Source organism: Notothenia coriiceps, unplaced genomic scaffold, assembly GCF_000735185.1.
Source record: "Notothenia coriiceps isolate Sejong01 unplaced genomic scaffold, NC01 NC01_scaffold00031847, whole genome shotgun sequence".
Lineage (NCBI taxonomy): Eukaryota > Metazoa > Chordata > Actinopteri > Perciformes > Nototheniidae > Notothenia > Notothenia coriiceps.
In genome coordinates this window covers 414552-426751 of record NW_011364548.1, presented here as the reverse complement: position 1 = coordinate 426751, position 12200 = coordinate 414552, and the positions used below count along the sequence as shown (strand labels likewise).

Here is a 12200-nt window from a genome sequence, read left to right as displayed (position 1 = left end):
TTTTGTATTTTTGTAAAGCCGGCTGTAAAACCATTCCATTTGATTGTATGTTTGTTAATATGAGATATGTAATATGCAAAGTTCAGATGAAGAACTCATTGATTTCAGTATTATACACACCTTTTAGGTGTGTAAGGAGGGACTGTTAGAAATTAAAATCAATGTTTTAATGGGGAAATGTAGTTTAAACATGCCGTCAGTTTTAATGCTCTTTTATACTGAAAAAACAGAAATTCTTGTGCACAAGCAGTTAAGCTTTTATTCTGAAAATCCTTCATCTACGGTTAGCATTTAGCATGTGGCTAATATACGATTTCCTAAAGAGTTGAATTTAGTAGGGAAATGACATGGAGTGGTGCAAACCGAAACCTACTGATTTAACACTACAACTATAGATGTCGAGATACTACCATGCTGAATATTAAATGAAGGTACAGTTTATTTGAATACATTATTTTTTACAGACGAGAGTAGCATGTGACAACATCCGGAATGACCGGAAACCAAACCAGCCGAGAAGTATTTTTTAGAGTATTGATTACAGCGTTTAGAATGTGTTACATGAAAAGTGATGAAAGAGAATATGAGGAGAAAAGGCGTGTTAAGCATATATTGAATGTGAAAAGAATCAATCCTCTGTTTAAATGCAACAACGGACATTGGAGACGAGGCGAGCCGGCTGGCGGGGAGGAGCCAGCAGAGGATAACAGCACCGGAGGAGAGATCCTCCTCTTCTCTTCCCTAACGAGGAGCGGATCACAGCTGTTTGTCTGACGGAACAATATCATGCTTGTGACCAACCCGCGCCTTTTTTAATTAAAGTACCCAATTGAACTTTCACAGAGACTCCATTTAGTCTCCTTTTAAAGCTTCTCTCCTGGACGGGAGAATNACTCCGATGATGGATCAGCTGTGATTTGATGGTTGTTCTACAGGGCTTGCTACACAACCAGTTAGGATTGCCTGGTTGGGTATTTCATGACTGTGGCTTGGAACTGCTTTTGAATGTTAGTAGGCATTTTATTATGGAAAATGTTGTGCATAATCAGTTCTGTTTTAAGCTTAACTATATCAACAAATTTGAATAGATTGAGTTTTTTTTAAATATGGGAGTTGTGTGTTCATATTTACCAACACCACAGACTATTCGTAATACTTGTTTTTGGGATGTTATTATTTTTTGTAGATTTGTTGAGTACGTGTTTCCCCATATTTCGGAGCAGTAGTAAAGGTAAGGGAGAAATAGACTTTTATAAAGAGTATTTTTTCTTCAATAATGTTCTTAGTATGATACAAAGTACCTGTTGTATTTAGTCTGTACATAATTTATGATGCTGCTTCCAATTGAGTTTTTCGTCAACAAGCAGTCCTAAAAATGTACATGCACCAACCTTTTCTATCTCGGTATTGCAAACCCGTATAATGCAGTCATTTCTACTCTCAGACTTTGTATTGAATAACATGTAATTTGTTTTGGCCACATTAAGGGATAATTTATTAACTGCAAACCAGTTACATAGTATTTCTAATTCTGCATTCACAATTTTAACAAGATCGCCAAGATTATGATGGGAGCAGAGAATTCAAAGTTCAGGTTCAGCCTAAATATATTTGGGGAGAATTAAAATGAGCCGTCTTTATTTGTAGACAGCCAAGCCCCCTCCTGTGTTCGGTGAAGCATTATATGTTTACAAATCCAATGTAGGATATAAACACAACTAAACTGCAATGATAGCAAAGCTGTGGCTTGTGTTTTTGGGGTAATAAAGTCCAAATCATCGTTGGGTTGTCAGCCAATGAGTGACGTCTGAGGAAGATGAGAAATCTAAATTAAACATTGTTAAGAAAATGCTGCATCTCTTGCATTTATTGACATAGATTAGCCTTATTGTTTTTAATATCATTTTTTGTAATTTGCAATTACTTGGTTTTTGTGAAATTAGCCTGTATTCTTATTAAAGTGTAACAGATTGATGTAAGGCTTCGGAATCCCCCCCCATTGTAGTTAAAAAACTGTAAAAACTAGGGCCCCCAAACAGCATCTTGCCCCAAAAAAAGCTAGAAACGGCCCTGCCCACAGTACAGTACATAACCACAGAAACAGAATATAAAAGAAAATTAAATCAAATAAGAAGAATAGTATTTTTGGGCACAAGTAACGTCACCCGGACACAAGGACCTGGGGACTTGCCACGGGCTTCTGGGAGGGGCATTCTGTGAGAAAGAAAGAGGAAGCGAGAGAGAGAGAGAGAAGCAAAGGAGCAAATGAGATCACTCAATACAGAAGAAACATGACAGTGACACTAAATGCATGACCTTCATATTTGCCCTGAAGCAGAGAAAAAGACACTCACCTTTTATTGCGAGGGTGGCTTTGAGATATTCCATAGATTTGTCCTTGTATTCCAGCACTAGTTTAAGATGTTCTTGATCCAGCTTCCTCCCCGTAGGGCTGTTCCGCACTTTTCCCCAGTCCTCATTGGTCTACAAACAAAAGACAATATCAATAAACAGTTGTCAGTGCCCGCAGGTGATCAACTATTAGGTTCAGCAAACACAAAGCTGTTTGTTCCCAGCAATTTTACTATAACTTCTCACCATGTCTTTGAAGGCCTCCCCTTCGTAGTATGTCTTGGATCCTGGATAGCTTATTCCCTCTTCATCTAGCTGCTTCGGGCTTGAAGCCACCAAATGTAGCTCCTCTCCATCGTAGGCATACAGCTTTTCATCCTCACAGATCATTAGAACGAGCTGGTCCCATGGGCAGGAGGTCCCCTCCACTACACCTACAACCTGCATGCTTACTTTCTTAGGAAGATAGAATTTCCCCCATCCATTCACTACCTTAGGCTCCTCACTGTAAATGGTGTCTTCCAGGAGTCCTACCTTCAATGTGGCGACAGCTGTTTTTTTTAAGTCAAATGTCTTGTGTCTCTCTTTGGACACACAATCTAAAACCTCTTTCAGGTAATCTGGACCTGCAACACATGCCGAACAAAAGTTACACCACGGTTTTTATGATATGTGAGGCAAAAAGAGTGTAGTCTAATCAACTACACAACCATTTCTCTTTAGTTCTATCTTAGCTTACCTGTTTTCTCGTTTTTCTGTGGGAACCGCAGAACTGCTGGCCTGAATGGAAGAGAAGACAAAATAAATTTCCCAATGAATGACTGCAAGTTAATCAGTGAGCTCCAGTCATTTTCTCCCACATGTCTTTACATGGTTGTGATCCTAGGAGACTCTTGATTCAGCGACAGCTTCGGTACATGTTCAACAGCCATGAGGCTCAATGCCAGTGTGTCCTGAATTCCCGGAACCGCAGATATACTATGTGATCTATAAGGATGAGCCATACACCCTAAAGAGGGAACTCATTTTCGCCACTTGATTTCTCTGTTATCAAAATTAGAAAATGACGAACATTGATGACAAGCCACTTAGTCATCATGGTGTGAATCAACTACCTGCAGTCCTTCTAGTTTTATTACTTTTATAATCCATGATACGCCTGAATGTGGCTGCTACCAAAACCACACAAGCAGAATTTTTATTATTATTTATAACACAGCTTTGTATCCTCTAAATGACTCAGTCAATGTTGATCCTGTTGCTCTTCCTGTTATCCACAGTTCCCATCTTTATCCTGCTTCTTCTTGTCTCTCGTCAGTGTTCAATCCAGTGCGTCTTGTCTCTCCTCTTGAAGGTGTTCATGACGCAGTTAGTTTTGTGGTTCAGGTCTTATATGTGCATAGCAAAATTGCAAATCTTCTTTGAACCACATTCTTCACTCCAAACTCTCAAAGACACTTGAGGGTCTCTTAATGAAAAGGTGTAGAAGTCATTTTAAATTAAGGTTGTAAATAGGTTCTGGCATTTTCTTTTATAGACGCATTTTGCTTTTAATTGTGAAGTTGGAAGCATGTTGAAGTTGCTTTACATGTGACGTAGTGTAAATCTTGTAACTATTCCAAGATTGACTGAAACAAGATAACAGGAAAGACTGCGTACCACAGTAAGGTGTTGTCTGCCATTGTTGTTTTAACCCCCACGCCCCTTAACAGAAAATAAAACGTCTTACTTGCTCTCCGGACTGTCCTCCACCCTAGGTTTCTGTTACAAGGAACATAAAAATGCATTGTTAACAGTAATAAATAAAATAAAATAAAAAAACCTCTACTCATTATAACAATATGACAGAATTTTGACCTTTTTGAAAACAGTATGAAATACACTATATCAACTAAGAGCATCTAATCAATAAAAAAAAAATAATAATATAATAATAGCAATATTTAAACTTGCTCTTATTATAAAGGTTACATAGCATTACAAAATATTGGCTACTGAGCTAATGGTAGAATACAGCTTATCCAATATTGCATGTACATTTTGCAATACAAATGTGCAGTTTTATCATTTTAAGAGTAAGGTTAATTTTACAACATTTAACTAATTAATAAATGCTCTCTTTTTTCCCCCATCAAGTAGTGGTACTTACTTTATTGAGGGGGGGCATCTTTCTGTGTGAATCTGTGTACAGAAACGTAGTTAAATTCAAATGTGGAAGAAACAATTATTTGAAAATAAACACATCAAATCTGAGTTGTGAGATGAAGATTAAACAAAAAACTATTTTTAAATAAATAAGAAACAGCACTTTTTTATGAAATAAGGACAATTGAAATTTCCCCAGTTATTTTAATGAAAATATTTTTTGCATAATTTCAATGTTAATATTGACACATTTTAGCAATATTTCAATGCTAACATGTGTGTTTTAAATATAACTTTGAAGATATTGTTTCATAAAAACAAAAGTTGATCCCTCATATTTTGTTTTGAATGTATTGAACAACAATTTCACAGATATTGGAAAGTATCCCAAAATGTTTGAATAACACAGACAGACGGACAGACAGATGTTTCAATAAATAAAACACATAAGTCGAATCGTTTGGATTTTTACGAGAAATACTCGGTATGTATTGGTCCATATACGCATTATATACACCAGCAACCAGCAGGAAAACCTTCACCTTTCCTTTAAAGATAGACCAAGACTACACCCTTTTCTCTTTATTCACAGATCCTTTTTTTATTTGTGAAAATATTTTTGCGTATTTGCAGATCCGTTTTACATTTGCACATTCTTTTGTGAGTTTTCAAGTCTTTTGAATGCATTTGTGGAAGATGTTTTACTTTTTCAAATCACACGTTTACAAACAACTTCTTTTTATGTTAACACGAATATTATTGAGACAAATCTAACCCCATAATGCTCCTCCCAAACCTATTAACACATTTGGCGCGGTTCTATCTGAATATAATGTTAAGCAGCCTAAACATATGCGCAACACGCAAAAATAAAATAACACAGTAACTCTTGATGAACATATTCTACGTTAATGTTAGCCTACCTGTTTTACAAAGACACCTCAAACTGAAGTAAACTCAAACTGTGAGATAAATAATACAAACGAAAATAATAGTTATCCAAACAGTCGACGTAAGTTGTTGAGGTTTAGGATGGCAGCTTCTTCATACGCTGCACTCGGAGAGGAATAGTGGAGACAGAGACGATGAACTGTTTAGTCCTTGAGCCTGATTTATTCCTCTACTTCAAAGGTGATTCTACCATAGGCGATTGTAAACTGTGTTCGTCATTCTCCCGTCCAGGAGAGAAGCTTTAAAAGGAGACTAAATGGAGTCTCTGTGAAAGTTCAATTGGGTACTTTAATTAAAAAAGGCGCGGGTTGGTCACAAGCATGATATTGTTCAGTCAGACAAACAGCTGTGATCCGCCACCCGTTAGGGAAGGGAAGAGAAGAGTCCTGATTTTCTTCTTCTTCTTCTTCTTCTTCTTCTTCTTCTTCTCTTGCTTTTGGCGGATTGCAAACACAAGAGTCCCGATCCCTCGGTGCTGTTATATATCCTCTGCTGGCTCCTCCCCGCCAGCCGGCTCGCCTCGTCTCCAATGTCCGTTGTTGCATTTAAACAGAGGATTGATTCTTTTCACATTCAATATATGCTTAACACGCCTTTTCTCCTCATATTTTCTTTCATCACTTTTCATGCAACACATTCTAAACGCTGTAATCAATACTCTAAAAAATACTTCTCGGCTGGTTTNTATAATAATATATACATAATTGCATATAAACATTGTGAACACTTATTTTCAAGTTACTTTTTTTACATTCATATGTTAACGCTGTGATTTGGAACTGCTAAGCAGTTCCAAATCACAGCGTTAACATATGAATGTAAAAAAAGTAACTTGAAAATAAGTGTTCACAATGTTTATATGCAATTATGTATATATTATTATATGCATATATTATTATTATTATTCATTTGCCAAGTACATGTGTACATATGTATATATTTATATATAGTATTTTCATTTCCAAAAAAAGATAGTGCTATTGACATGTGCAGAAAATGACCCTATATCTAGTTTTCGTATATATATAGATATATATATCTATATATATATATGCATTTATTGTTTTCCTGCCCTAACTTTTATTAAATGTTTTCTCCTGTTTTCTTTATTTCTTTGTACTCCTTCATTTCTATACGTTTTTGACGCAATATTGCTGATGCTGTATTAGGATGATGTACGGGAGGGCTACTTTCCATAAGCTATGCTTCAGCCCTCCCGCTTCTACTAATTTTGTTCATCTTTGTGTGTATGAATTATACTTTTTTTGTTTTTTGGATGAAAAAAAAAAGTATTTTCAGCTTGGGGGCCCCCTAGTGGTCGCCGGGGCCCTATACATCTGCATAGTCTGCCTATACAGGAAGAAACAGCCCTGAATAAAACTATGAGTAAATCAGTACTTGTCTGTTTAGAAATAGTTGCAATATGCATGTCTAACTCTTACTTTTGACCTTTAAGTTTTAGTCGAACCAGGGTTTTTCTGTTTAATTCAGTGAACTCTTACCAAATAAGAAAACTGAAGCGTTCTTATGAAGCACAACTCAGATGTCCAAACATGTTGTAGATGACATAAAAACATTGACTGTTAAAAACAATAAAAGGAAATGTGCTACATGTCATGTGAAGTGTGTCAATAAAAGGTCATTTGAAAAAAAACAGCAACATCTTACAGTCAAACATTACTCAAATGTGTAAAGGTAATATCGTTTTTTTTATATTCAAAAATATTCAGAGATCTTTTAGCATTCAGAACACTTAGAATTACAAATGTGTTGAGTTAGAGTTTGATGACAGTACTGAGAAAGCTAATTATATATTGATCCTTTGAAGGATGACATTAAGTGTTTTCACTGCAATATGACATATAGAAAATGGGAAATATCTTCCCTCTTTCTGAGGTTTCATTCTTGTCTGCATGGAGGGGATTGACAGACTTCAAAGCAGAGCTTTCCGTCATGAAAGGAAGGGACTTAGAGCAAAAGACACCTGAGAGAGAATAAACACACACAAACACACACACACAACAGGGCACATAAGCAGACACAGCTCTTCCAGGTTTCCGTAAAATTGTGTTCAGATTTTGTCCATCTACTGTGCTTCATGATGCAGGAAGACAATACCTCATACACATGCATGCACGCACACAACACTACACCACACACATGCACATACACTCACGCAAAAACAGACACTATTACATTCACAAGCATGTTCACTCTGTGTCATCTCTGTGAGAAGTAAACCGGACACACTAAAGGAGTGCTTGACTGTTTCTTCACATCCTCGATAAGATTACACTAACTGAACCATGTTAACACACTCCACTTCTGCAGTCTAAACAGATGACATACACGGCACTAGCTCATACATGAAAACCAGACAGTTAAATAAAGTCCTGCATCAGGACCCACACTGATCATCTATCTACAGCACAAAGGAATGCAACCTGATCCATCCATTGTGTATTTTGGTTGTCAGTCTGCCATCATGGAGCCATTTTCTAATTTAGTGAAAGCAACACGTTTCTTCACAAAGAAAAGTTGTTGCTTTATAGCGAGAAAAACTATGCTAAATCTCTGACTTTTCTACCTAACAAGGACACACGGGGTCCAACACTTCTGCCTAAAAAAATGCATATGTAACGCTGCTAACAACCTGTGCTTGCTCATCACCTTCCAAAACATTCATCTGTCATCATTCCTGCTGTTGTGTAAATAAAGTGTGAATCCGGTGCATAGGTGTGTGCATATAATTGCGATCTCTGGTTCAAAATGTGCCCAAACAGTGTTTTACACAAACAAACATACACTAACACATCGTCCCTGTTAGAGCAACGTCCAGATGTCAGAGATCTGAGCCTATTAGAGGGTAAAGTGGAGGATGGATGATCTCATCCGCCGCCTTATCCAAAAAAAGAACAAACATGCAAACAACAGTAGGGCTGACGTGGTCTTACACACACAAAGCCCTCAATGTAATGACAGTGTTATTAGGTGAGCTGAGAGGCAGATCAAGACACTGCTCGGACTCCTTAAGTCCTCCTTAAAGGTCTTCAACTCAGGCTAAGGCCATTTACAATGTCTATAAATGCTCTGGAGCCGTGCTAGAGACCATCTTATCTTAGGGAATAGCCGTAACCTGAGTGGATTTTCTCACTTGATCCTATAAGGTCTTATCTGCTGTACCTGGAAGCAGCCCTGTGGCAGGTTGAAGGGCTCATCCAGGCTTAGATGTTCTGGTCCTGCCAAGCCCTACCCAATCGAAAAAGAACTCCTGTAATACTGTTAGCTACTTTTTCATAGGTGAATGTGAAAAAGTGAATCTATACCATTAACAAAAGTAAGAATGCACTGACATTAATTCTTTTGGGAATGAGCATTTTTAAGATTAAACTGGCGCCTGAATGCAACATTTGAAAACCCTCAAGCAGGAGCTCCTAAAACATGACACACATTACAGTAAACAATGGATCCGGTGAGACAAATAAAAGCTTTTTAAACACATGTCAATAATGGTTTAGGAATATTACCAAATGCTGACATGCTCTATTTGTTTTGCTCTTTTATTTCCCTACAAGGAATATCTTTTGTATAAAGTACAGACCATGCTTTTTTAAAGCACTAAAGTCTCAAACACACAAGTTGAGTTTTCCTGTAAGCTTAGTTGGATCCTTTTCACAATTTCCAGGTTGTTTACAAGTTTATCATGGATGTATAATACAACTTTATTTGCAGGTCTGCTCCAGTTTAGTTTATTTATTTCTTCCAATTAATATATCTGCAGCCTATGGTAGCAATCTTTAATTGTCAAATATGTATGCTTAACATAAACACATCTGGTGAAGTTTTTTAATGTATGGGAATATAATGCTTGTACTTCTCAATCTCTTTTGCAAGCTCATTTCAAACACAGTCATTCACACACAGTCAGCAACCCCCCACCATTGCTTTATTGTCAATGTTTTTAATTTGAGATAATAGCTTCAAAGGATAATGCAGCCTTGCCGTTCGACCGTTTTTAAGAACAGACCCTAGTAGAAGAACACATGTTGAATGTGTTCAAAGGTTGCGGCTAACATTCACTGGCAACGGCGGCAACTAGATACCCTCAAGTGGAGGCTTGGAGGCTGGGCGTCCCTCAGGGGGTATACCTTGGATAAAAATGTAGCCCATTATTCGAGCTGAGAACAGGTGCTTTCAACAAAGAACGCTGCATCATTATGGTCCTGTGGGAAATGAGGGAAAATATCAAGATCCAGGAATTTATGATGTGGCCTTTTGAAAGCAAAACACATCAGATGCTGAGGTTGGGAGTCGACCTAGAAGCCATTTAAATAATAAAGATTAAAAAACAAAGAATGCTTCTTTAACGTTAAGCAGGAATGGAAGACATTTTCTTGAACAGCTCACATCAAGTTTATTGGACAAACGTCAACATTTAAAAAAGTAATTTTAAATCTGCTTTAAACATTATTGTAACTATCATGACTGGAGGGCACATAAACACATAAACATCTTGCAATTGTTTTATATTTCAATAACTAATCCAAATGTTATGAATACAAGCAAATGTTACTAACAGAATGCTCTCCAAACCCTCTTAATCATCTCATCCACTTTACTTTATGAAATGTTATTTAGCAGGAAATAAAACAAACATAGCCTAACATGCTGAAGTATGATACATAAACCATTTACTTTTGAGTCTTAATTATTTTATATTTACTCTCATTCGGTATTTATTGTTCAGTGGGGAGGCTGTGAATGTCAGCAAATACTCTGGGGTCACAAGAAAGCATATCTGTGGCCAAGAAAAATGTCTAAAGAAGTTCCAACTGGGTGGAGGTCCTCTAAAGACGTGTTAGGCTCCACGTGTCCACCACCTCTCCTTCCCTTTGCTTTTGTTTCAACATTCCTGGCATGCTTCTTCTCTCATTTCCCTTTAATTTCACTCATCGGGTTCTTACAAGTCTCGCTTCCTTGCTCAAAAATCTTGAGCATCTCTTCGGCCAAGTTAGAAGAACCATTGGCTTTAAAGCTTCCTCACTCAGGATAACCAGCTACTCTGCCTCTTGCCACCCATGATGTGGATCAAGCTCTTCTCTCCAGCTCCATGCTCACTGTAGCCTTCATCCAGGGCCATGGCTCCTGTCAGGCCAGAGCAGGGTCTCTTTGATCTGGGCCGAGATGACAAGGCTGTGTGGTCCCAACGCCCCAGGCCTCCTCTGTCACCACAGGCAGAAATTGACAAGGTCACTCAGGGGAGGAAAGAGGGAACACACAGGAGCTCCAATCTACCTGTATGATTGGGTGAGGGGGGACATGTCCAAAAACTGCCAAGAGCCCCAAGCTGAGGCACAATTTGCTCCTAATGTTAAAGGAAAGGTTGATGTTTGGTACCAGCTTTAATTATTGTCAGATAAAAAACAAATAGTGCAGAGCCTTGCTTGAAGCAAAATGAACCTAAAGACCAAGTTCTCTGTGTGTACAGTTACATACCATAAGCTATAGAAACAGACGTGTTTACTGGTCTCCCTCCAGCGAAAATAGTTTGTACTGTGATTTAGGTTTACATTCAAATGGAGCCTATTTAGTATATTATGGTTCATTATATAATTGGAACCTTTTGATGTGGCATATTTTATTTATAGAAGTTATTTCAGTTGCGTTATTTTTTATGTCTGAAAGTGTTTCAGCACTGCAAGGGTATTGTTTGGTCTCTTATAAAGTCCATGTGGCCTGAGCACTTCCCCGTGCACAATAAATAACATAAGATAATTAACTATAGCTTTACTGAACTGCAGACGTGCATGTAGTGGATGTGGTTTGTAATTCCTTGTGAACAGTAAATAACCTGTGGAGCCAAATAAAATCACCGCCCTGATCGAAGAGTAACTAACTCAAGACATTTCCAGGAAGCCCACTAAAATAAATCGTTCAAATACACATGCTGGTTGTCTGAACCACACTCATAAAAAATGTACAGCCATTTTTCAGCCGTCCATTTGTATTTTCAAACAGTCACGCAGTTGTCATATCCCCTTGCTTTATTTTCAGGGGAAATCTGAAGGCTGAAATGAAGTAAAGCTGGTCTGTGGGCAAGCAGTCAACCCCCTGAGGAGGAGACAAGAAAAACATGATAAGAGGCTGTTGGTTAAATTACAGACTACAGGCAGCTCTTAATGGAGTTCAGCGCAGGGTTGAGGGAAGTAAGGTCAGTCAGTCATCGAAGCTACACTGCCCTTGATGCTTCCTACATTCCTGAACACCAATGTCAACAGGAAAAGAGGTCGATTATTACATTAAGTTCAACCTTTTAAACACAAATTCTGAGAGGAAAATTTTAGTTGTACTTTGTGTCCACAAAGAACGCTCATTTGAATATACTGATTCCACATGAAAAAGCTATCTGAAGCCAACACAAACAGTGCATTGACTTTTATAAAGTCTCCCTGCAGGACTAACCACGCTCATTAGCATTGGATAAACACACTGCTGCACTTGAAACATGTTTAGTGGATGCATATTTCACAAGGGTTGTGACAGTTCATTGAAAATTCAACCTCCTCCCGATTTACAGCGCATACTACAGCAAGGGTGGGCAAACACCACAAACCACACGCACCACCTTTGGTATACATACTTTCCTTTGGTCATGATCAAGACTTTGCCAAATATACACACACAGTTCTTTACTCAGGGATTCAGAGCTCTCTGAATATTTGATTTATGGACCCTTCAGCGTTCAGTTTGGC

The 12200-nt window shown here is 37.9% G+C and overlaps 1 protein-coding gene across 2 annotated transcripts; it reads right to left on the bottom strand.

The window, feature by feature from the left end:
* Positions 1-1315: 1315 nt before the first annotated feature.
* On the bottom strand, positions 1316-5883 carry LOC104960334 (uncharacterized). Of its 2 annotated transcripts, none has more exons than XM_010788336.1 (7): positions 5421-5883; positions 4502-4533; positions 4082-4113; positions 3092-3132; positions 2599-2978; positions 2355-2484; positions 1316-2214 (listed from the first exon to the last, which is right to left on the bottom strand). In XM_010788336.1, exons 2-7 carry the CDS (start codon positions 4517-4519, stop codon positions 2162-2164), a joined length of 654 nt encoding a protein of 217 aa, XP_010786638.1. In that variant the 5' UTR covers positions 4520-4533; positions 5421-5883; the 3' UTR covers positions 1316-2161. The 2 variants fall into 2 exon arrangements, with proteins under 2 accessions (XP_010786638.1, XP_010786639.1); XM_010788337.1 differs by having other exon boundaries at positions 5497-5883.
* Between the last annotated feature and the right edge of the window lie 6317 nt (positions 5884-12200).